The 24,689-nt window shown below is 48.8% G+C and overlaps 9 protein-coding genes across 9 annotated transcripts; 5 read left to right on the forward strand and 4 right to left on the reverse strand.

Moving 5' to 3' along the window:
* Positions 1–1,020: 1,020 nt before the first annotated feature.
* On the forward strand, positions 1,021–2,108 carry COCSADRAFT_35965 (uncharacterized protein). Its single transcript, XM_007700250.1, has one exon. It carries the CDS (start codon positions 1,468–1,470, stop codon positions 1,780–1,782), a length of 315 nt encoding a protein of 104 aa, XP_007698440.1. The 5' UTR covers positions 1,021–1,467; the 3' UTR covers positions 1,783–2,108.
* A 1,940-nt stretch (positions 2,109–4,048) lies between these two features.
* On the forward strand, positions 4,049–4,422 carry COCSADRAFT_159600 (uncharacterized protein; the record flags this gene model as incomplete). The annotated part of the gene is made up of 2 exons (XM_007700832.1): positions 4,049–4,328; positions 4,379–4,422. 2 exons carry the CDS (start codon positions 4,049–4,051, stop codon positions 4,420–4,422), a joined length of 324 nt encoding a protein of 107 aa, XP_007699022.1.
* A 1,533-nt stretch (positions 4,423–5,955) lies between these two features.
* Positions 5,956–6,447, reverse strand: COCSADRAFT_170433 (uncharacterized protein; the record flags this gene model as incomplete). The annotated part of the gene is made up of 1 exon (XM_007700833.1): positions 5,956–6,447. One exon carries the CDS (start codon positions 6,445–6,447, stop codon positions 5,956–5,958), a length of 492 nt encoding a protein of 163 aa, XP_007699023.1.
* Positions 6,448–6,941: 494 nt separating this feature from the next.
* Positions 6,942–8,383, forward strand: COCSADRAFT_87064 (uncharacterized protein; the record flags this gene model as incomplete). The annotated part of the gene is made up of 3 exons (XM_007700834.1): positions 6,942–7,130; positions 7,181–7,600; positions 7,673–8,383. The coding sequence occupies 3 exons, from the start codon at positions 6,942–6,944 to the stop codon at positions 8,381–8,383; spliced, it is 1,320 nt and encodes a 439-aa protein (XP_007699024.1).
* A 2,230-nt stretch (positions 8,384–10,613) lies between these two features.
* COCSADRAFT_170435 (uncharacterized protein) lies at positions 10,614–11,048 on the reverse strand (the record flags this gene model as incomplete). The annotated part of the gene is made up of 2 exons (XM_007700835.1): positions 10,614–10,949; positions 10,998–11,048. The coding sequence occupies 2 exons, from the start codon at positions 11,046–11,048 to the stop codon at positions 10,614–10,616; spliced, it is 387 nt and encodes a 128-aa protein (XP_007699025.1).
* A 1,291-nt stretch (positions 11,049–12,339) lies between these two features.
* COCSADRAFT_312157 (uncharacterized protein) lies at positions 12,340–13,691 on the reverse strand. Its single transcript, XM_007700836.1, has 2 exons — positions 13,068–13,691; positions 12,340–13,008 (listed from the first exon to the last, which is right to left on the reverse strand). The coding sequence occupies exons 1-2, from the start codon at positions 13,603–13,605 to the stop codon at positions 12,578–12,580; spliced, it is 969 nt and encodes a 322-aa protein (XP_007699026.1). The 5' UTR covers positions 13,606–13,691; the 3' UTR covers positions 12,340–12,577.
* A 1,198-nt stretch (positions 13,692–14,889) lies between these two features.
* Positions 14,890–17,027, forward strand: COCSADRAFT_170437 (uncharacterized protein; the record flags this gene model as incomplete). Its single annotated transcript, XM_007700837.1, has 2 exons — positions 14,890–16,713; positions 16,761–17,027. The coding sequence occupies 2 exons, from the start codon at positions 14,890–14,892 to the stop codon at positions 17,025–17,027; spliced, it is 2,091 nt and encodes a 696-aa protein (XP_007699027.1).
* Positions 17,028–19,401: 2,374 nt separating this feature from the next.
* COCSADRAFT_35975 (uncharacterized protein) lies at positions 19,402–20,938 on the forward strand. The gene is made up of 4 exons (XM_007700251.1): positions 19,402–19,511; positions 19,580–19,679; positions 19,743–19,869; positions 19,922–20,938. Exons 2-4 carry the CDS (start codon positions 19,636–19,638, stop codon positions 20,588–20,590), a joined length of 840 nt encoding a protein of 279 aa, XP_007698441.1. The 5' UTR covers positions 19,402–19,511; positions 19,580–19,635; the 3' UTR covers positions 20,591–20,938.
* Positions 20,939–23,759: 2,821 nt separating this feature from the next.
* Positions 23,760–24,278, reverse strand: COCSADRAFT_25598 (uncharacterized protein; the record flags this gene model as incomplete). The annotated part of the gene is made up of 1 exon (XM_007700089.1): positions 23,760–24,278. One exon carries the CDS (start codon positions 24,276–24,278, stop codon positions 23,760–23,762), a length of 519 nt encoding a protein of 172 aa, XP_007698279.1.
* Between the last annotated feature and the right edge of the window lie 411 nt (positions 24,279–24,689).

The following is a 24,689-nucleotide window of genomic DNA, read 5'->3' on the forward strand; positions in this document are numbered from 1 at the left end:
AAGCTGATCAGACTGACTGTCCGCCGACCCCGCCACGCAGTGTAAATCTGCTCTTGGAGCAGCACTAGTGCTTGCTCGGCTGATCGCTGCTTGCGCGCTCCAAAGTGGTTAGTCGGCAGAAGCCCGTGTGTCTCTACCATGTGCGAGATCCTCTCTGCCACCACCGACTCTAATACTTTGCCTAGCGTGGCCAACAGTGAGATCGGCCTCCACGCCTTTGCGATAGTGTAGTCTTCCTTGCCTGGCTTCTTGAGCGGTATGATCTTGGCATGTCTCCATTGGCTAGGCAACACTCCCTCCTCTAGCGACTGTCGGAATAGCGCAAGCACATGGTCTTTCACTACCGGCCAGACCTGCTTCCACACTACGACAGGCAGTCCGTCGTCTCCAGGTGCTTTCCATGACTTGGCGGCGTGCAGCTGTCTTTCCACCTCCTCGAGTGTGATGGCCGGCATTTCTACGGGTGCTCTCTGCGGCCTGTCTCCCTCGTCGTCGATGCTGCTAGGAAGCGGAGGGAAAAAGGTGTTGAGCAACTCCTCCGCTTGTTCTTCAAAGTCGCTCGTAGTTGACCCGTCCGTTCTGCGAAGTGCTGGGACTGTCCCGAACGCCTCGTTGCCCGCCTTCAGATACTTGGTCGCGTTCCAGATGTTGTCGTTGTCCGCCAGGAAGTCATCCCAGTGCTTTCTCTTCTGCTGTCGAATGGCATCATGGTACTGCTTCGACGCTCCTTTTGCCATCTCTTCTAGGTCCGGCCGAGCAACCCCTGTTCGTCTCGCGGCTCTCGCTTGGTTCCTCCAGTGCGTGTAGATGCGGCGTAGCTGTGTCAGGTCCTGCGTCCACCACCTCTTTGCATATGGTGACGCCTTAGCCCTAGGTGTCAGTGCGTGCACCGCCTCCAGCACCACCGCCATCAGTCTGTCGGTCCTCTGCTGCGTCGTGCCCGCTGGTGGGGTCACGCGGAGCGCTCTGGCGATCCTGTCGTTGATTACTTTCCACGGTGCGTTCTTGAGCAGAAGCCGCTCTTGCTGTCGCGCCACTGGCACGGAGCTGTCAAAGACTGTTTCGATCATTCGGTGGTCGGAGCCATGCTCGGTGTCGTGGGCAGCGCATCTTAGCACCGTGTCTGCCAGCTCTTTTGACGCTAGCACTAAGTCAATTGTCGTCTCGTACTCTCCGCACTGCCATGTCTTGGTGCCGCGCGGGAGCAGGCTGCTGAGCGCGTGTTCCGTCATCAGATCGATAATCGGGTCTGCCTCGCCCTGTCTGACCAGCGTCACATCCTCTCCTCCCCACAGCTGGTCGTGCTGATTGAAGTCTCCAGCCAGCACCACGTCTACTACTGTGCCGGCCCTTCGTCTTGCCTCCGCAATCACTCTGTCTATCTTTTTGCATGCGTCTCGCAACGCCTGCGGGTCTCCTCCTGGTATATACACCGACACCACTAAAACCCGACGCTCGTGTAGCCGGATGATCGCTGCTGTCAAGTCCGGCGACTCTACTCGTACCTGTTCTGCCTCTACCTCTCTGTTCACCCACAGCATGCTCCGTATTGACCACCTTCCTTCTCGCCACGTCGATGGTACCATCTTAGTCCACTTGTGGTGGAGCATGGGCGTCGTCAGCAGCCGACCCTGGATCCTCCGTGCATGCGGCTCCTGGATAGCTACCACCGCCACGTCTTGCAACTCTTCATCGTTCATCAAGCTATCATGTACTTCGCCTTGCTTTCTAACATTAAGCTGGATTATGCGGAATGCTCTATTCATGTTGAGGTGGGTATAGCATCCGACAGTTTCTGCTGAACGATTCGTGCGGTCCTCCGCAGAGCACGCACTTCATCACTACTTCGCTGCAGCTCTTGTGGTGGTGGCCTTCTTTGGCGCATCTCCCGCATCTCTGCGCCTTTCGGCACTGATACGCTTTGTGGCCGAGCTCCTGGCAGTTATAGCACTGTCCTGGCCGTGGTCGCTGCTCAAATACGCTTGTTGTGCCGGATTCTCCGCCCGCGTGGAAGAAGCCTTCTGAGATGAGTCTCCTCGCGTCACTTTTCTTAGTCACGTACACCACCATAGATCCGTACGCTTTGGGGACGTCTCTCTTACTAAGCCACGCAATCTTGGCGACTGTCGTTCCATTCTCTTCTCCAAAAGCTTCTGCTGCTCCCGCTCTAAGCTCATCTTTCTCGTCCAACACTGCAGTCCTCTTGACGTTGTCGATCTTGACTGGGTAGAGCTCATCGCGCAGCACGCGCGAGCCTGCGCCAATCTTCTCTGCTGCTTTCTTCACTAACTGGTGCTCGTCTTCGTCTCTGCACGCGATCCTGATCCGGCTCTGGGTCGCATGGTCGACGGTGACCGCTCGGCATCGCCAGTTTTCTCGGTTCTCCATTGTGCGCATCTCTTTTTCAACGGCTGCTCTGACCGATCCTGCCGATAATCTGCCATTTTCGCTATCTGCCCTAGAGATGTCTACAGTGACGCTGGGCACGTCGATAGAAGCGAGGTTGGTTCTGGTAGTGTGCTGCTGGCTTGCTAGCGGCACGGCTGTGGCGTTTAGTCCTGCGGGTGCGCTTGTGGACGCTACCTCAGCCCAGGTACGCGTACCAGAGGTTGCTGCCACGAGGTCATCGACGCGTGTCTTTAGCTCAGCAATCTCATCAATAAGTTTCACGTTGTGGTCGATAATCGCTTGCTGGTTCTTTCTAATCTCTCTAGTCTCGCGTTCGAGGTTCTGGATCGTTTCATTCTGCTGCTGGATGATCTTGGTTAACGCGGTAAGTAGGTCTTTGTTGGTGGCGGTGCTCTTCCTAGCTTGACGGATGGGTTGGCTGCTGTCGATCTGGATGGTGTCGGAGTCGTCGGCTGATAGGTCTAGCTGTAATGGTCGCCTGTGGTAGTGTTCGTTTTGCTCGGTAGTGTTCCTTGCGCGTCTCTTCAGTGGTGCTGGTAGCTCGGTTGGCAGGGATGTCGCTTCGCGGTCGCGGTCGCGTTCAGGGGTCGAGATTGCCATCTCTCCCACGCGTCCGGATCGCAAACTCCTGGGCATATACAGTCTATCACAAATTGCTACACTCGCTTGTCTCTCTACTATACACTCGCTTCTCTCTGGGTTGTGGCTCTGCTCTGGTTTCTTAAATAATACACTCGCTTTAACGACTGTACCATTTTTACTACAGTCGCTAGCGATTGCGGCTTCACCCTTGTAGGCAGCGTTCCAAAAGTCCAGTCATCAGAAGATCGAGGATTGACCAATCACACCGATGGTTCTGCTGCTGACTTCTTCTACTAAGCTACATAAGGAAGGTGGGGCTACTCAAATCCGTTGCGCAGCTGAGCGTAAGGGTGAAGCCGCAATCGCTAACGGCTGTATGTATGTTTGATCGCTTTGCTATGTATCTGGTCTAACGTTATACGGGGTAAAAAGCAGTCATTTGTTTAGTTGCATGGGACTGACAAACGTAGTTTTATGCTGACACCGCGAGCCCATAAGCATAAGCAAAACCACAACAATTGAGCTATGCCTGTACTTCTCAGCTCGCAGCAGCCGAAGAATTACTAAGCTAGACCAGTCAAAGCAGCCTAATTCACTTACTAGAGCTGCTTCCATCCGCAGTTTTCTCTTTTTCGCCCAGAACACGACTTTAATCCCACGCCGTTATCACGCTTGTTCTAGACAAGGCTGGTGTCATCACGGTAGGCTACTAGTGATTATTATGCGGCTGGTGAGATGATAGAACTATAAAGAGCTAAATGCGACAAAATATAGCGTAGGATGAGAACCGAAATGAATGCAAGAGCGGGAATTGCTAATACATATACATTCAATAGCAGCCGCTATAGTTTGCTTCACGTCTCGCCAATTATCTTAGAGCTACATTGCTAGTTAAATCTACTTAGCCTTTACTCTATTTCTGAACTATTTGATTTGCTAGCTTGCATCATGCTGGAATGTGCTCATTCTTCTAGGCTCGCTCCACCCAAACTTTCGTCGCACCTGTGCCTCTACATTCGCTCCCTTGCTAGGAAAAATCTAGTACACAGATAACAACATGGCTCTCACATTTTCCGTCGACGAGAAACTTAGGGTACCACGCGAAATCTGGCTTCTAGTGCTCGATTATCTGGAGCCGCACGACCTTCGCGAATGCCGATTAGTAAGCCGGGATTTGGATCCTATTGCTGCGTCTTTGTTTTTCAAGACTTTTGTGTTCCAATTTAGCAGACATAGCGTTGAGAACCTCACTCAAATAGCTTCCAATGAAAGACTAGCTGGGTATGTGCGAACCCTCATGCTTTGGAGAGGCCCGAAGCGCCACGATGCCGTCTCAAGTTTACCCAGCCCACTACTAGGTGTCCACAAGCAAGGCTGACCACGACAGGACTAGATCGCGATTGTAAGAGCTTTGAAGGATCCGTCGGCTAAGCGCACGATACGAACAGTGCAGCAGTGGCGCGACTGCTTATCAATAAGCAGTTTACGCTTCCCAAGTGGCCATATGCACAAAATCAAGTGACAATGTTTTCCGTATATGTACGCCATAGCGCAGACGAGGCTAGGCTACATAATGCATATACTGGAAATAGCTGTACGAACGAGCATCAAAGGACTAGGGCCCTCCCGTGGCCCGCGCATGTGCCAAGTCTGCAATGGTTGTTCCCCGCTGGCGGATTGCATCCTGGAGTTGACGTATCGCAGTCATCTAAACAAGAGCCAATGCAACGAATAGTACCGCTTCAGCAATGATATCCATTTGGATTTTTTTTACACTGCAGTAGTCAGCCAGGATACATGATAAGGGTTGCACAAGGATTGGTCCAATAGTCCGCTCGCCAACAAAGCTTCATGCATCATAGCTCGTAGCCAAACTAACTTCAAGTCACCAGACTCTAACGTTACACTCGATTAAGCCGGTCGCTGTGTGGTGTTCTGATATGCACGAAGGATCTCATAGCGTACGTCACCATGGCTGAAGGCATGCATCCGCTGAGAGGCTTACCTCGCTCGTCGCAGAACAAGGAAGCGGCTATCAAGACACTCAGTGGATAAAGCACAGCAAGCTATGTAGTTACGTACTCCATGTTGCCTATCTTCCACCTATGTAGCAAGACGACGTTTTCCCTCTTGCACCTTCGCCACCCTTTTGCAGCGTCGTGCTGCTGTGTCACGACTACAGAATGCTTACGCTTTTGATTGCGCATACAGGCGGTAAGCAAGCACGAAGGATGTAGCTACGCCGCAATCCTTCTAACCATGTCGGAGTCATAGTTAGTTCCGTTTGGCATAGTACGCCTATGGTGAGAAGCTAGGAGTCCATCATGAGTTGTAGCACAGCATCTGTGAAAGCTATTGATCTGTTAAGACTAAACTACGCACAGGTGACTGGCGGCTCGTAATGGCGCATTTTAAAGAAGTATGTCTCACTAGTTACATAATTACACGTGAATTGCCTTGTTGATTAGTTAACTAGAGCTTAAACACTTTACACCATGTTCCAATGTCATGTTCCATTAATATCCTGGCAGTCCGGTCAAAGCCGGCATTCTCTTTCACAATCCTATCTGTCGACTTTGTCTACAGTAACTAACTATTTACCCTTCTAAGTACCGTCGCACCATATCATGTCCTCTTTTCTGCCTTGCACTGCCCATATCGTACTGCCCGCAAGGTGGACGTCCTCATTACCAAGCACACTAGCACCCGCTCAGCATAGGCCTGTGGTACACCCAGCCTTTGGCATTCCTTCTCAAAACATAACTGTTCGAGATCGTCTCGGTGCGGAGGCGGGACGGGTGTCTAGGTCGTCGATAACTGCTACTATGCATCATTAGCGGGTATCCTGGAGAGATACAGCAATACGCGTACCTAGTTGCGTATGATCATTCTATACATATTGTCTATATGTTCTGCTTACACGTGTGGATGGTTCAATCTTGTCGCTTGTCTGTTCCGCGCTCATCATTCAACAATGCGCCTGAGCCTTCGACCAGATGCATCCAACTCGAAAAAGCGCCTCTCCTGGGCTCGACCCATGCGGGCTCGTGAGCGAAGAAGCATAGTGTGAAAGGGCTGCTTTGGGGTTTGCGAAACTTGCTGGTGACGAGGTCTGCGACGTGCGGCGGCGGGTTTGTTAGGTGATGCGGAAGCTGGATCCTTGCGCAAGGGTGACGTGTCGGGTGGAGTTAGAAAGGATTGCAGTTGGCGATGCGATGTCTTCAGCGATGGCGAGGGTGAAGGAGTTGGTGTGAGTTGCGGAGATTGTCGACCCCAGCTCGGTTTAGGGGTTTCGTTGCATGGCACTTGTTTGAAAGGCGCTTCCGTGTTGTCAGTCGCTTCCCGCTGATTCTGCAGCCTCAATAGTGCAGCGAGGAGAGGTTCAGTAATGTACTGTTCTTCATAGATTCTCAGTACGTGGTCCGGTATAGTCGGTGAGCGCGGCGGCGATGCCATGTCATGTTTTGATGATATCATGCGTAAATGTGTGATGGAGGACGCGGTGCCCAGATGGCCGTGAAGTCCTTCCCTTGGCAGCGCTAGTCTCAATGGGAAACCTGCGCCCGCATCATCCCACCTTGTATCTTCAACCTATCCTGCACCCTACAACGAGACCACTTGTCTAATATCTCAACTTCATGGACCCATATGGCGATGAAACTGATGGCGACACCGAGCCAGATGTGCAATCATGGGACAATGTACATCTCGGAGCGTCCAATGGCGACTTTGCACGATTGGTGCCACACTCTCCAGCGGCTCGCACGCTTTTCAGTCAGGTTGTCCGGCTTCTTGACAGTGATGCCAGTAAGTGGAATCATGTGCGCAGCTTCATTCACTACGAAGCTGCGTATCCTGACGACAGCACTACCGGGAGTAGTTTTACCACTGCAACTCCACCTCCTCAGCATGAATCCGTCCAGGAATACTGTGGGTACTACCGACTGAACATGACCATTCCTCCTGCAAATGAAAGTTTGGGCTGGGTCTTGGGAAGTTCCCGAACAAACATGCCAGGCAACTTTGTAGACTTCCTTCTTGCTCCGTTCACCAATAAATATGCTCTTCATTCGCGCCACTGCAGGCTGCGACGCCTGCTCGAAACTGGTGTATTACTGGCTATATCTGATAGTAGAGAGGTAACTTTTCGCTGATATATCAGTGTACCATCGACTTATTCCTATTGCAGGTCAGTGTCGACGGCAAAATCGTCCAACGCGACATTAAAAGGGAGGAGCAGGATGAACAAGATTATCAGGCTTCTCTACAGCATGGTACCAGCATCGGACTTGGCGACCTGACTTATCGTCTCGTATACACAGATTTAAACCCGAAGCAACAACAACGCGAACTCCAAGAAGCCCTCAAGCGAGCTAGCACTGGGCTTGATAAGTCCGTCATGCTTCTGTCACCAACACCATCCAGGCACACTATTGACTACCATGGCTACAGCATCTTCGATGCCAATCTTCACGGAACAACTAGCACTGTGTCATTGGGATATGACAAGTCAAACGGGAAGCCGGTCGCCGTCAAAATGGTCAAATGTACTGCTGCGCAGTTCAATGACCTTCGAAAAGAGATTGAAATCCTGGGCCGCCTCAATGATGTAAGTTGCCTTAGGCAGAAAAAGAACGTGACTGAGGCTTTTTTTTAGGAGAATGTTTGCAAACTTGAAAAGGTCGTCAATTGGGACTCATCCGCCGATCCACGTATGTGGCGTCAGGATGAAGGTCCAACGGTGGGCCTCATCCTGTCGCCGCCAGCAACCACTGGAGCGCTGGGCTTGCTCACATCCTGGAAGTCTCTTCCTGATTCTGCTACTTTTCTTCGTGACTCGATCCGCCAGGTAGCGTCCGGCCTCGCTCATGTTCACAGCCTTAATATACTACACCGAGACATCAAGCCCAACAATATTGTTTATCACTCTACCAGCCCGGTACATGCCCTAATCGTCGACTTTGGATGTAGCGAGCCGGATCCGACAAGCATGCGTCATGACCGAGGAACAATGACTTATCTTGCTCCAGAGGTCATGAGAGTGAAAAATGGAGAATCAACTCAACCATTCTCGTTCCCATCGGATGTTTGGAGCTTGGGCGTTACTCTTATCGACTTCCTGTTAAACAAGCAGTTTCACAAACAATTGGGAGAGGCTGCAACCTATGAGAAGTTCAAGAAGACTATGGCAACGAATACTGTTGAGCTGCACTATCCGGATTTCTGGAATCTGGTCCTAGAACTTTTAGCATGGGATTCTGAAGTTCGACCAACGGCAATGGAAGTGGCTCAACGCCTCACGGATCAAGAAGAAACTCGACCCGAGAAAGTCTCGCGACGCGCATCGACGAACGATGAGCCATCGGCCAAACGCGAGAAACTCCAGATCTAGCCACTAGGATCACACAAAGAAGCAGACAAGATTTTTCCTCGCACTGAGGACAGATTGGGTGAATCAGGCTTGTGGGTATTGCTATCACAAATCGTCTTTCCACGGCAATGTTAAGGATCCTCAGCCTCTATAAACCGTGTCCGATCACCATCCTGACAGAAGACGAAAGGTCTGACTTCCACAGCAACGCACAAGAATACTAATCAGCACCACGCAGAAGACAACATAGATGAAAGAAACAAATATTGACCTGTCAAAGGACATCTCGTATCCGTCACCCGCATCGTTGGAATCAATAAGATAGGCCTCACCACGCCAACACTCATAAGTGCCTTCGTCGCTGTTGTTGGAGATCGCTATGCATGCCCTGGGTGGCTCAATCATGAAGATTTCTGGGCAGGTGCATCACAGTGTTGAGGGCGACCTTGGTCGTCTTGCTGACCGAGGCTCTCTCTATAGAGCGCATACGACGCATGAAGGCTTTGGCGGTATTCAGATGACCAGGAAACTACGAGAGATCTCGTCGAACAATGTGGAGAAAGCTTGAGGATGGAGTACGGCTACGGGGAAGACATTCATCCTCTCTCCAGTTGGAAGCGCTCTCGCATGGAAGACAACGTTGATGTAGCTCTTGGTAATACTAGGATCGTCGTAGTAGAAACAGTTGCCTATAGTGAAAGTCTTCCATAACTGCTGAAAAAGATAAAGGGCAGCTTTGCGGACATGGAGCACGGTACGTAAAGAAAACATGGGCGTAGGGTAAGCGCAATAACCACATGCTATCCCGCAAGGTATCTAAACGAGATAATGGAGGGGGGATGTTTCTAAGTACCCCTAGCTGGCGCCTCTGTGTCGTCTTTCTCTACTAAGAGATGCGATCTTGGTTTCTGTAAAATAATTGCAAAGTTAGGATTAACAGGGTTAGACCCTAAGCGCTGCTCTCACTGGGCACAGGCCACACCCACAAACACCAACTCCCTACCAGACTTTATCTTGCGCTACATCTATCGTAGTACTATAAAAGGTAGTGCACTAGTTGCGCGCGAATGATTTGTATTATTCACTTAAGTTGCAGCCGTTTTCCATAATTGAGGATTGAGGAGAAAGGTTTGTTCCAAATCTTAGGGAACAAGCCCCCTGCGAACCAAGAGCGCGAGCCACAAAAATGGAACAAATGTTTGTTCTCCATGGAATAACTGTCAGAACTGATTGTCATTTCATTGGTTAAACTCCTATAACTCTTTTCCACTACGAATCGCCAGACAATCGCACGGCATACTTTAGTTATACTGTCTCGCCCTAACCTGGACTGAGACTAGGCCAGTATACCCCTACCCTGTGTAACCCCGTGTAACAGCGATCTTATATAATCTAGTAAGCATTTCTAGTATAAAGGCACACTAGACCTATACTAACTAAATTAATAGCTTCTAGAGACCTAGAGACCAAACAGCGAGCTCGAATGCCAGAGCGATAAAGAGTCTAAGGAATTCTGTCAAAAAGTATAAAAACTCTTAAAACATCTAAGAGAAGCGAGTAAGCTCTATCCTCTTCTTATTCCTACCCTGATTCGAAACCGGTTTCTAGCTGAAAGGAGGAGGTTAGAAACGTCGCCGGCGTCTGAACTCTCCATGAAGCATACATTGCAGCAACAGGTCAAATTTCACAGAGGAAAGCATCTCAAACGTAGACGATAAGAGGCTTGTCTTTATGATAGGGCTACCATAGTTACACTACATAGTTTCAAGTCGTGTACGCGCCCAAAACGCGTTCTACAGGGGGGATGTTCTAGCGCCTTACTGTTCCTGCGGATCACAAAGACGCGTCCTATGGAGGATCAATCGCGCTATGCCGTTGGCAGAAGAATCAGGGCTGTTCCGCGTCGGCATCTTATGTTAGGATAGAGTACTCACGTGATTAGGGTTGAGAATTTCTAGGGTTAAATTACTCACATCTAGCACATACTGCTCCCTCAATTGTATGCTCCTATCCTCGTCCTGTCGAGTGTAGAGCACGATTCCGGCGCAGCCCACGTTTCCTTCGAGCAGCTCGGCGAGAATAAACATGATGACGTCATTAATATAGTCGCATAGTTCGGAGCTGCGTGATCGATATACCTCTACAAATCGACTCTCTTCCCGTTGAAACACGGCACAAGAGTTAAGCGCCAAATGTCATTATTGCCTAGGCGCTTGAAGTACGTCTCGCGCGCCTACGCCCTAATTCCGCTCTAGTATCCAGCCTCATCGCTGTCATCATCACTATAGAAGGCCTTTTCCCGCATTTGGAGAGCTTCATTCTCCTCCTCGATCGTGTCTGCCATGGTCTGCAACAACTTTGCATCATCAGGGTCGTGTACGTAGACGCGCTTCGTTTCCTCTAAAGCTTCCGTGGCCTTCTTAAGCCAATATCGCGTTGCTGCCAAGTTTTCTTCATGTTCGTTCTCCTCATCAGCCGTGCTTAGAACCATGCAAGCTTTCAAGCGGTAATATGGCGACAGGTTCTCAATCTTTAGGAATGTGCGCATAGTTCCGCTAACCTGGCCGATGACGCTCTCACAAAGAGCCTATGCAACGTCAGATATGGTGGTAATAGATGTCAACATAAAACCCGCCTTCTGGAAATCGGCCTCGAACAGATCCATCGCATTTTTGATTGTTGCCATTGAGTTTTTGCCCTGGTGCAGTGAATCGGGCCGCTGGAAATGTCAAATTTAGGTTCACAACCTGCAGAAGGTGGGGTCCTGTTTCAACTACCGATGCCAAGGACCCCATTTTGGTACATCAAGTTTGTAGTACATGTACAGATGCAGTGTCATCATATACTTACTGCACGTGGTCTGTCATGATCATGAACTAGATAAATTCATCTACTGTCTTCCATTGAGCGGTGTGTTATAAGTAAAGAAAGAGACTTAAAAGTTTCAAAGAAAGGGACTCACAGGTCCGTGTATCTAGATTAGACTTCTTAGGCAGAACAATGAAAGGGACTCTATTTGTTCGAATAATAGAGTTAGGATAAACCATGCCCATTGGATTACGGTAGATTCATACGATCCAGTGCATAGTAACCGACCTTATTGAGTAGCTAACTTGACAGCGCCGTTATCAGAAACGCCTGAACCCAAAGCTAGAACGAAATGATTAGAAATTTCGTGCGAACACTCGAAATTATCGATCATACCTGTCTGTATAGCACTTGATAGCTGAGATTCTAGGGAAGGATTTGCATTCCCCAAAGCATCCGCACAATCTACACGTGTACGATTTCTCTTGTCATATTCCTCACTCTCCCATGCCTTCCTTCTTTCCATCACCTCTCCTAGAAGCTTCCGACATTTTGCGCGCCGAAATCTCTACAAGTCTGGCCAATGACATTGGAGGTAAGCTTCTCTGGCTTCCTATATTGTATGTGTTAGAAACATTTGTTTTAGCAAACTTGAGATTAGAGCGCTGTATTAACTTACATCTGCGCAGCTCTGAAATCCATTAGTGTGACCATGCGCTGGCCAGATTTCCCAAACACCGAGATAAGGATTGAGTGGCATAGGTAACAAGTTGAGTGATTTAAGATCTTCATATAACCCGTTAAGATACGTGGTGGCAGGTACTGGCCTTGTACTACGCCACTGTTCATTTTCTGGTACCTCTTCATCGGGTCTATTCATAAATCCGTCATACGCAGTGAGTTCACCTATGACAAAAGGAGTTAGAGATGAGATAATAAAAATCTAGCTTAGTATTCCATTGAAGACTCACCATTGTGCGTATCCAACAACCACCATATTCCATACGGATCTCCTTGCAGCGGATGCGACAATGGAACAAGGCGATGATGGAATCGCGGTCGTATCCTGGCGCTGTGGGTGCCTCGGCGGACATGATGGCGACGGGTTAAGACAGTAGGAAGGGTTGTTGTTAGAATCGAGCTAGAAAGTCTATATGAGGGAAATTCGGTTAGCTTGCGTGTCGCTTAGGATTTTACCTCGGCCGAAGATTACTTGGCCTATTCTTTAACCTATCTCCTAACTATAATAATTTTCAGAAATTGTTTTATTCGTGGCTTTAATATGCCCTCATTGTCTCCCATCCTCCTATCCTCCCGTTCTACAGATTTCTAGTGGCCATGTACGATCGTATCGATAGTTTAGTCCACTAGTATGGAGGCTGTACAGACTCTCATTCTCCGTGCTCCTCAATACGTTAACTTCGAGCCCCAGTACCATTCAGGTAACATAGCAACCTGTCTGAGGTCATTGCCTGCCAAACTTAGGCAAAATGTGTTGAGCTGGGAAGTTTCCACATTCTCTTTGCATTTCTTACAGGATTCCGCTAGTTCCTGTAATTTCTTAAGCAAAGGCCCAGTTGCTGACTGCTGAGTTGCTGGCGGATGCGGCGGTTTTATATACGAGCCCCCGCGATATTTCTGATCTTGTTTCTGGCGCACTTCTACTAACAGATCATTACCGAAATCTTGTTTAATCCTTTCTGCGATTTGGGAGCATCCAGAATGATTGACTTCAAGGCCGCCAAAGCCACCAAAGCCACTAGATCTAAACGCTGATATGTTTAATACGATACTAATTGCGAGTATTTGTATACGGGTCCGAAGTTCCTCCAATCTGCCTACGTTCATTACTAGTTAGCGTATGACAAGTTAATTAACTACTTATGTGTCTACTCACAGAATGTCTTCCAGGGCAGAACATCACAGATCACATTATTAGCCAGATCTGTGAATGATCCATCGTACTTCCAGACTAAGGCTTTCGACGCATTTTTAAACGCTTCCTGATCTCTAACCAAATACGACACAGCGAGAATATTTGCTAGGTCTTTACCAAGAGTCAAATGATCGGATTTGAGCCAGCCATAGACCTGGGACGGTAGGGTGAGGACATCGTAACAATCGTATTTATCCGCGTGTCTGATTATACTAAAAACTTGGTCTGTTGTGGGGTTCCGCGGAATGTGACCAAAGTTGTGGTACATTGTTGCACAGATCACCGTCATGGCATACGGATCATCATCCGGCAGAGGAATCTCCTTTGGAGATGAGGTATTCAAATCTTGACCTTCGCGAAAGTTTGGGCCGAATAGAGCTGCAAAGACCGTTGAATGCCGCTTAAGGAAGAGGGAGTCCGCATGTATGCGAAATCGTTTCTCACCCACGACTAATATCACGTCGCCCTCAGGAGCGAGAACAAGAGAGTTGTCATTCATTTCAATACTTTCTTGGTCTGCTCATTCTGATTGTACTCTGAACAGAGGCGATTGCTTGAATGGGGCTGTAATGAGCGCGTCTCTCACGGTAGATCTGCCGCTGTTGACTGGGCTGACGGTATGGTACGGAGTAATTAGTGGGGTTTGTGTGAGAACTTCAGAGGACACAGCTTCATTTGTTGTAGTGTGTGGCGCCTGCACGGTAGCGCAAGGTAAAAATATTCAATGTCGGTGTCGGTGGTGAAGAAAAAACTCGCTTAGACCCACTAGGCAGCAATCTCTGCCCTCTCCAGACATAGCTTGCACGTGATAGTCGTAGAAAGATTTCGAATGCTGACAGCTCAAAGCAAAGCAACGTTGACTAATGACAAATAGTAAGTTACCCGGTTTTGATTGCACGTCAGCAAAGCGGGGCTATTTCGGGCTAGCCAATCTCGGCTTCAAGTGATACGCAAGTACTGATTATATGGCTTAGCGCTAGATGTCTGCTGCGGAGTAACAGATGTTATTGGTTAGTCGTCGATCTAATGATGACTGATTTTGTGGAATGCCGCACACAGAGGTGGAGCCGCAGTCGCTAATGATTGTAATTAGACTTGGAAAGGAGGAATTGGGAATTGACCTGAAAGTTGACTTAAGTGCAACCTGATGTTATCGTCATGTCACAATACACGTGGTGCGGGGTCACGCTGCATATCAACTCAGTACTGATCACAGCGCTCCGATGTCATATAACGCGATCATGATACTGCCCGATAGCTGTGCTGCAATAGACAGGGTCTTGTTGGCCACATTGCTGCATCAATATGGTCAGCATATCTCCCCATCTACCAATGTGGGTTCGCAAACGTCTGGGGCCGCGAGCGACTCCACTCCGTCGTTGGCTGACTGCGGGGTTATCGTTTGCGACACGGCTGCTTGGATTTCGCCAGGGACCAATGGGCCGGCCCGTTGTAAACCTGGCCGTCGCTGGCGACTTTGTGCTCGTCACCCAGTGTTTCGTGGCAGACCTCTGCATCGATCATGTGAGACGTGGCCAGTCATCATTCGAACATTGCAAGGGCACTGGCGGTAAGCCGACCCATGATACTGGGTAAATCGCACATGCTCGTCCTCGAATGGAAGAGATTGTGATAATAGTGGCAGGATGCGTCGTGTTGCTTTATCTTCGCTTTTCCCCTGCGCCATCGCACTTTAGTTTGACTATCGTTCTATCCCACGCCAAACAGTGATTCTTTCCTTGTTTTGGGAATACAACTCGTCAAAATTCCCTCATAGCACAACATGTCCCTACAATCTATCGAAACAAAAAATCTTTTAGATATTATCGATAAGCTTCGATCACATGGGATCAATCGATACATCGACCTCCCCGAGATCGTCGTATGTGGCGAGCAATCTTCTGGCAAAAGCTCGGTCCTCGAAGCAGTTTCGGGTGTGAGGTTCCCAAGCAAAGACAATCTATGTACGAGATTTGCAACCGAGTTGATACTCCGAAGAGGCCCAGATGCTCCCATCAAGATTGGCATCGTTCCCGGTTCTCAGGAGAAGGACCGCTCAGAGGATGATCTGGAAAAGTTGCGGAACTTCCATGTCTCGGTCTCAGCAGAGGACTTACAGCTTGAGGAAGTTATTGAATCCGCAAAAGGTGCGATGGGAATCAACGAGAGCAGCAGAGTCTTCAGCTCTGATATCCTTCGTCTGGAGTTGTCAGGCCCCGATCAACCGCACCTTACCCTCGTCGATTTACCGGGCTTGTTTCAAGCCGGAAGTCGCTCCCAATCGGACGCAGATAGCGAGACCGTCAAGTCCCTTGTACTGTCGTATATGAAGAACCCACGCAGCATCATACTTGCTGTCATATCGGCTAAGAACGACTTCAACAACAAGTCAATCACAAAGCATTCACGCCAAATCGATCCAAGGGGGGAGCGCACACTGGGACTGATCACGAAGCCAGACACGCTGGATGAAGGATCTGATAGTGAGCGTTTTTACTTGGAATTGGCACAGAACAAAGATGTTAAGTTCCGACTGGGTTGGCATGTACTTCGTAACAGAGATTATACCTCCAGGAATGCATCTATGGAGGAGCGCGACAAAGTCGAAGCCGTGTTCTTCAATACTGGAATATGGAGATCGCTGTCGGCTAGCCAGGTTGGAGTCCATACCTTAAAGCCAAGGCTCAGCAAGATCCTCAAAGACCACATAGTAGCGCAGCTGCCTGACGTGCTAACCCAGATCAAAAACGGAATTCGAGAATGCACAGAGAGACTGGACACACTAGGCGCATCTAGGGCTACCGCGCAAGAACAGCGACGGTATCTACTGCAAGTCAGTCAGTCCTTTAGTACCCTTGTCAGGGCTGCCATCGACGGACAATACTCGGACCCTTTCTTTGGTGACGCCTCTACTACGGAGGGCTATCAAAAGCGTCTGCGAGCTGTACTGCAAAACACATTAACAGACTTTGCGGCAGATATGCGCAAGAAGGGCCACACGTACACCATCGTCGATGAAGGGCCCTCTAAGCTACCTTATCACATATCTCGCTCAGATTACGTCGTAAAAGTCACCAAGCTTCTAGAGCGAAGCAGAGGCCGCGAACTACCAGGAACGTTCGATCCACTCATCGTCGGACAACTCTTCCATGAACAGCGCAGGCCGTGGGCGGCATTAGTAGATCAGTATTTGGAGATTATCCTTCGTACTGTCTATTCTCTGGCTCGCAAAGCCTTAGCACACGTGTGTGATGAATCCACACATGCTGGTCTATCAAGACGGTTCATCTACATTCGATTAGAAAAGCTGACGGCAGAGCTTCGCAGCAAGGTATCAGAACTTCTAAAACCCCATGAAAGCGGCCACCCAATCACATACAATCACTACCTCACCGACAATGTTCAGAAAGCGCAAAGCAAAAGACGAGCACAAGAGGTCAAGAAATCTTTGGAAAGAGTCCTTGGCGGAGACTACACCGCTGTCGGCGTCGTCAATATACCAGTCAATGTGAACGTACTGATCGATACGCTAGTCTCAAAGACAGAAGCAGATATGACCAGCTATGCCAGCTCCACTGCCACAGATTTCATGGAAGCCTTCTACAAAGTAAGTGTAATAGGCGTGATCATAATGAAAAAGTCTAATCGCAACAGGTGGCCATGAAGAAAATCATCGATGATTTCAGTGTGCTTGCGGTCGAAGCGCGTCTGGTCCAGGAACTTCCCTCATTATTCTCGCCGGCCGATATTATCGACATTGACGATGCGACAGTTGCGTCTCTGGCATCAGAGAGTGAGGAGTCCTCAACAGAGAGAACGCTCTGCAGCGAGAAGCTCAAGGTCCTGGAAGACGGACTGAGAGCTCTCCAGAATGCGCGAGAAATTTCGTCAGTTCCACAAGGTACGAAATTTTTACGATGACCTGGACGAAGAGGAAAGAGAAATTGACAGCTTTCATATTTTGACGAGGCATTGATGAAAGGTATGGCTAGGCAATTTCAGATATCGTTCCAACTCACAAGGTGACGCAGAACTAGAGTGGAAAGATGACGCAACGGAACCGGCAAACGAGGCTGATCAGAGGGGATTAATTACATCTCGAGAGGAACCTCTGACGGCCCAAAAGGAAGCCCCATCAGTAGGGGATGATTGGACCTACTCTAATCAGACTTCTCCACTTAATAATCCACAGGACCTGATATCGCCCACCTCCAAAAAGGATGTCAAGAAGAAGAAGAACAAAGTGAAGGCCACCGTACCGAAATTTTCAGACTGAAGACAATTCATCGGCCATGCATTGTCTACTATTTGACTCGTACGTCAATCAACTGGGCTATGATGATAAAGATCCCAAGCGAGCAGCCCAAGTCCTTGATGCTCCTGGAGAGGAGCTGGGCCAGTGCTAGACTGGCCGAATCCGTTCTATCAAGATTGGCGACCTGGAGAGCAACCTTGTGGGTGTTCGGAAGCGACTTGAGTTAGCACCAGAAGTGGGCGATGTGTTCTAAGAATTGCCATCATTTCATTTACACATGGAAGCTTCTAGGTGAACGTCACACCTCAGCTTCATAAGGCATAGCGCCATATACAATATGTACTGCCTTGTTACTAACCCGTGTTGCTACGCAACGTTAATCGCATCAGCGGGTATGCCAAAACACACAGTGCTTAGCGGAATTAGGTTTGACGTGGAGATAGACTCGTAGTAATTATATGTGTTCTATGCACGAATGTCTTGAAAACGCAGCGGAATATGTCTATTTATAAGGCCTATTACCCTCGCTTGTTGAAACTGGAGAAAGCGCAAACGATCGTGATAGTGCACGGGGTGCAAGGCAAACTAACTATTCTTCAACGTTGCTCGCGAGATCATCGTTAACAAAAGCACAGTCCGCAACAAGCAATTCAATCCGGGCTCTTTCAAAGACCCGCTTGCGTATCTAGGTAGCAGGTAAACTTATATGTAGAATTGCGAGGCCTAAAGAGGTAACCAACCAATTCAATTCTGAACCTACTAGGACCCACTTGATCGATTGTTACGGCGTCTGAAAGACGGTATTGCTGTACATAAGTAACTAGTTAGCCATCTCTTCACTATACACTCTCATGCAGTTGCAGCTTCCGGTTTCTGTAAGCAGGCGACCTCTGATCCCACGCTAAGCCTCTGTCGCTTAGTGGTAATCTTACCCAAATAGTATTAGTTTCTGTCAGCGATGCGTCGTCTTCCAAATTCTCAGACCAATCAACGCATCACATTTACATGCTTTAACTATCTTTGGACAAGCGTACACCAGGCGGGTCCGTGTCCTGCGTGGGATGACAATTGAGCCGCGTGCGCAAAGCGGAAGCTGCAAGTGCATGAGAGTGTACATCCGGCCCCTCGTTACTGAATCTACATATGTCGTTCCTTGTATGCTTGGTATGCGTGATATGCTGATAACAGCTAACCGCTTAGGCATATGCTTACGTTCAAGATGCTTACGCCCACAGACGGTAAGCAGTTCAGAAGATTCCTCCGATTAATTGTACCGCAATCCTTCCACCGTGCCGCAATCACGTCACTACAGTGATTAGCGATTGCGGCTTCACCCCTGCAGGCAGCATTCTAAAAGTCTCGTCATCATAAGACTGAAGATTGACCAGTCATGTTCAGCTGATTGCTCGCGCTAAGCTATGTGCGGAAGGTGGGGCTGCTCAAGTATGCTGCGCAGCTGCGCGTAAGGGTGAAACCGCAATCGCTAATGACAGTAATAAACAATTAGCAAACTGGCCAGTTACGGAGTTCGCAGTATGGAGCAAGCCACACTCCTTCATATAATTACACTATAGGTGTTGAGCCGTTGTAGCTCGATATGTGAAGACTCCAAGTGCAAATATAAGAGTTATCTGTTGACAGTACCCTATCTCTCATCCGCGACAATCAAGTCCAAAGACCTCAATATCAAGAGCTTCACACTACTTAGGTATTCGGTTCTGGGATGCTCCCCCATTCCAAAACTAAACCTTATTAGGCTTAGCGTTATGGCTCTGCGGAGTCATAGGAGCGCTTGATAAGAGCCAGAATTATGTTAGAAATTCGTGCAACTTGTGCCAGTGGTGCAAAAAGGTTATGCGTATCGAACAAGCTGCTTCGTGTCGTACTGCGATAGAGGTGGCGCAAGTTATTCAATAGCGTATGCTGAAGGGTTGGTGTTCGTAGATGTGGCCCGTGCTGACCTAGGGTTGCGCTTAGGATTAGCTAAGCCCTAAGCGCAACTCGCAGCGCAACTCCAGAGCTACATGGCCATATCTACTCAACCCTCATTCCGTTTTCTCGATAGCTGGTTTGCTCGCTTGCTTCAAACTGGGCCGTGCTTGTGCTAACATCTAGCCTCACAAAAAGCCAAATGCTGCAACCGCAGGCCTGTGAGTGTTCTTGCGCGTGCATTTCAACATTGGCTACGCTTGCCGAATCGCGTGACTGACTGTTGAAGTGTAAACGGTAGTCTTCTTCTTCCAGTTCTCCTGTTGTTTGTCCTCTATGAATACTATGGCATCTACCTCGCAACAGCAGGTGCTGGATTCATTGAAAAGGTGCCCTCTCTCTTTATGCTCTATCGCTTTTATCACCCCCCGCTTTTACTCACCACCATGCAGTTTCTTGGCATCCGGTGCCTACTCTGATCTCAGTATTAAGTGCGGACGTGATACGTACAGAGTCCATAAAGTCATTGTTTGTGGTCGAGCTGGCTTCTTCGCGCGTGCGATCAAATTCGGTGGACAGGTGCAGACCTCCAGATGCTGGTTGTAGAGATAGCTCAACTGATATGACCAAGGAAGCGCAAACTGATCAAATTGACCTGCCTGAAGACGACCCCAAAACAGTAAAACTTCTTATTCAATATTTGTACGAGGGCGAATACGATCCAGTCCTACCTCCCACCACGCCGCAGACCACGACGCTCGCTGTTGTCACACCGGTTAAGCATTGGGATACAGCGTCAAAAAGCCTCTCTTTTCCTCATACCTGTCACATGATAGAATTTCGTGGTTTTGACGGCCCTAGCATCTATGACTGCAGCAATGATCAACTCTGTCCACACCATCGGTGCAGTATTGACTGTAGGTACAGATGCAGAGAATTTTCTTGCCAGACTTGCGTTTTACCAAACCCCATTGGACCTTCGTCACAACTTCTAACGCACGCCAAAATGTACGAACTGGCCGACAAGTACGAGGTTGTAGGTCTGAAGGAGCTAAGTAAGGAGAAATTCAGCAGAGGCTGCAAGCATTTCTGGGATACCCCAGCTTTCCCTATCGCGGCTCGTCACGCTTTCTCGACCACACCCGGAAAAGACAACGGCCTTAGGTGTTGCGTGAGCCAAGCTGTTGCCACGAACATGCAGTTAATCCGGAAACCCGAGGTCAGGGCATTGCTGATGCAGTTCAACGGTTTAGCGTTGGGAATCTTGGACGCAAAGAGTAAAGAGCTAGGCTGGGCATGAAGACCTAACTAAGCAATTACTTAACCAGTCAACTAAACTGTTATCATTTCGGTACCGAAGTGTTATATCGACAAAGGCATCCATCTCTTGTCCTTTTTAGATGACTTCTTTGGAGACTGTGTTCCTTCTAGCTCGTCTTTGCACGTGTCGCTCGAAGGCGTACATTTATGCGTCTTTTCCTTCTTTGTAGCTCCCCAAGCGTGATTCCACACGTTATGCCAAACGGAATTATGGTCTCTTGGGAACAATGGTCGGATAGCGCGTTTTACCCCTGTAAATTCATCTCACTACTCCTTGTAACTTTTCCTAATCTAGCATCTATGTAGCCCCTTGACTCTATTTTACGTGCACGTGCGTATCCATACGCGTACGCGTAATACTTGCTTTCTCCTATATTCTTAGTAGTGCCAAGGCATACTGATTACTGTGCATATCACACATGACTGTGGCGTAGTTGGAAGGATTATGGCGCAGCGTTTCAAGCTACATCCTCGGTGTTTGCTTACACTCTCATGCACTTGCAGCTTCCGCTTTGCGCACATGGTCCAGTTGTCATCCCACGCGGGATATAGACCCGCCTGGTATACGCTTGTCCAAAGAGAGGTTAAACAATGTTAATATCATGCATTGATTGGTCTGGGCGCATCTGGAAGAAGATCAACCCATGACATTGCTGACAAGAACTAGTACTATTTGGGCAAGATCACTACTGAGCGACAGAGGCTTAGCGTGGGATCAAAGGTCGCCTGCTTACAGAAACCGGAAGCTGCAAGTGCAAGAGAGTGTACCTGACTCCCGCTGAAGGGAAAGCACTTGTTGATTTCCTGTTACAAATGAGTGCCAGCGAATCCCCAATCCGTATCACATAGATGTGTACCTTCCCTCGCGTTCTGTATCAACCGCTGACGAGTATCGAATCGGCCCGTATGAGAACAGGCCTCAATCCTTCCGTCGCCGCCATCTAGAGATCAAGTCAAGAAACAACAAAGCTATCACTTGAGAGCGCCACGATAGAGTGATTGCGTTCGTTTTCAAGGAAATGTGGGATGAAATGCAATAATGTCAAGATTCTGCATTCATCTCTACCATTACTGAGCTTTCCTTCCCTGATGTTCATACGACCGTACAAAACATTTGGCCGCACTGCACTCTTGATGCGCTTTGCACCTCCGTCATAATTTCGCCTAACTTCACCCTCCACTACATGAACGTCATACTGTCTCTGCCTGGTAGGGATAAGCCGTAGTCATACCTGCTACGCTTTAGCTTGCAGATATAATGATTAGCATAGACACAGGTAACGTGTTGGATCAGTAAGTGGGCCGGATCAGTTAGTGGGCCACCCCACCAAACTTGACGCAACGCTCTACACAACCATTATAATGCCGCGACAACAACGCCCTATACAGACTTCTTATAAAGGTAGAATAAGTCTCGCTATAGTATCTTATCGTAATAATCTAAAATAATCTGTGCGCGCACTCGCAGCAGCGTACGACGTGCTAAAGTCGACGCTCTAACGACGTCTTCATGGTATCTAGGCGCGATTAGAGACAGCCTCTGTTAACCGCAAGCTATCGCCTATTAAGGAGCAGTCTCTTGTACAGTGGATTCTAGAGCTTAACTGACGTGGTTTTCCACCCTATATTATTAACGTACGACGAATGGCAGACGCGTTACTCGCCGCGCGTGGCCAAGATCCACCTCCACCACCTGTAGGCAAGAAATGGGTATCGCGCTTTATCTAGAGCTAGCCTAAACTTCAGACAAAGTGGACTAGAAGATTTAATAGCCAGCGCGCCTCCTACGAAGATTCTGCTATAATCGTAGCGTGGTTTAAGCTAGTAGAGGAGACGCGACAGACGTACGGCGTCCTTGACTAGGATATCTACAACTTCGACGAGACTAGGTTCGCGATGGGCGTCGCTGCCACGTTAAAAGTCGTGACTAGCGCTGATAGAGTTGGCAGGGCAGCCGTAGTACAGCTAGATAATCGCGAGTAGGTGACAGTAATCGAGTGTATTAGCGCGTCTGGCTGGTCTCTTCCACCCTTCGTGATCCTGTCTGGTAAGGTCCACTAGAGCAACTGGTATCGCAACCTCCCACTAGACTGGACTATCGGCATCTCAGACAACGGCTAGACGAATGATTAGCTTGGCGTAGAGTGGGTGAAGCATTTTAATCAGCATACAGTAGCTCGTATGGCTGGAGTCTATCGCCTTCTTATCCTAGACGGCTATAGTAGCCACGCCACGCCTGAGTTCGACTAGTTCTGTACAGAGAACAAGATTATCACTCTCTGTATGCCGCCTCACACGTCGCACCTCCTCCAGCCTCTAGATATGAGCTGCTACTCCCCTCTCAAGCGCGCGTACGGACGCGAGGTCGAGGAGCTCGCCCGCCATGGCGTCTACTATGTTGACAAAACAGACTTTCTTATAGCCTATACACGGATCTGGCCGACTGTATTCACGCAGCAGAATATCTAAGCAGGCTTTCAGGCAACAGGGCTTGTCCCTCTTTATCTAGATCGCGTCCTATCGTCGCTAACTGTCGTCCGGACGCCGTCTCTACCACAGACAGCTATTGACAACAATATTACAGCGCAGGCAGTAGCGCAGGCAGTAGTACAGACAGAAACACCACATATAGTAGCGGAGCTTCAACAGCAAGTACGCTATCTCCAAGAGAGACTACGCCGGCAGCTAGAGAGTCCAACAAGTATCGCGATACGCCAGCTTGCTAAAAGCGCTCAGCTTGCGATGCAATTAGCGACGATACTCGCAGAGGAGAATAAGAGGCTACGTGAAGAGAATTAGCGCCAGCGACAGAAGCAGGATTAGCAGCGTCAATATATTGCTTCTGGTAGAGTACTCCAGGTCTCGCAGGCTTAGCAGCTTGCTACAGAGGCAGAAAGGGTGGTCGTAGAGGGTGGGCAGGGTGAGGGTAGTCAGCGACGTCCGCGCGCGCCGCCAACGTGTACGAAGTGCCATATCCAAGGACATACTCGCACTTCGTGTAGAGCTAGATAATTAATAATTTCTCTTAATTTTATCTTATTTTATTGCGTTATTGTGGCTCAATTACACAGAACGTTAGGTCAAGTTTGGTGGGGTGGCCCACTAACTGATCCGGCCCACTTACTGATCCCGCACGTTACTAGTTATTCTCACTTAACCACCGGTTCTCCAAACATTTCTCCATTCCAGGTTTCTAGCTGTTCCTGCATTCGATAGACACGATCGAACACTGTTTCCTTGTCTTCAAGTGCAACACCGTCTTCATCGTAGAATTGGAGTCCACTCGCGCGGAAGCTATCTACGTCAGGGCGATGGCCACCCAACTGTATAGATAGATTGATTTTTTGGCAAGAAGTAGTGCAATTGTTTATCACTCCAGCATCCACGAGAATACAGAGTGAACGTTCGAAGTATGTCTTTGAGCATTTGTCCCAACAGAGACCGTTGTATGGGAGAAGCACTGCATCTTCCAGTGAGAGGATGTGCTCATGTGCAACAACACCATAGAGGTCATACTGGAGACCACTGGTTATGGCAGTCTTCACATTCTCCACTGGCATCGTCAAGTGTTTCCACTCAAGTTGGTAATAGCGAGGAGTTTTATGCTTGTTGCAACGGTACTCCTGGTTCGGGCCGTGGGTAGGTAGTCTCGAAGTCGCAGCAGCCATCATGTATGGAAAGTAGATTAAAAGACGTACGGAGTACTGGATTGTGGTATACCGATTGCAATGTCTTGGGCGCACATTTTGCTTCATATATAATAGAGAAAGCCAGAACAAGTCCCTTACAGTTAGGGGCACACATGCAGCAAAGGGGCACCTTCTAGCGCTACTATAGGATGAAATCCCTCGAGCATGTACGCCAAGATGAAGGAGCACCAGGCCTAGTATATGATGCTACGTGAATCTGACCCCCGATACATCCTAATTGGGTAATCACGCACCCTGATCCAAAAATACGCGTATGCAACATGAATCAGACACCAATTCTCGCCCATTATAGTCTAGCGCAAATCGGACCCTTAGTAATTTCTACGTTTTGCTCTAGCCTACTAAGCCTACTAAACGAGATAACGCCAA

The sequence above is a fragment of the Bipolaris sorokiniana genome (genome assembly GCF_000338995.1).
Source record: "Bipolaris sorokiniana ND90Pr unplaced genomic scaffold COCSAscaffold_5, whole genome shotgun sequence".
Lineage (NCBI taxonomy): Eukaryota > Fungi > Ascomycota > Dothideomycetes > Pleosporales > Pleosporaceae > Bipolaris > Bipolaris sorokiniana.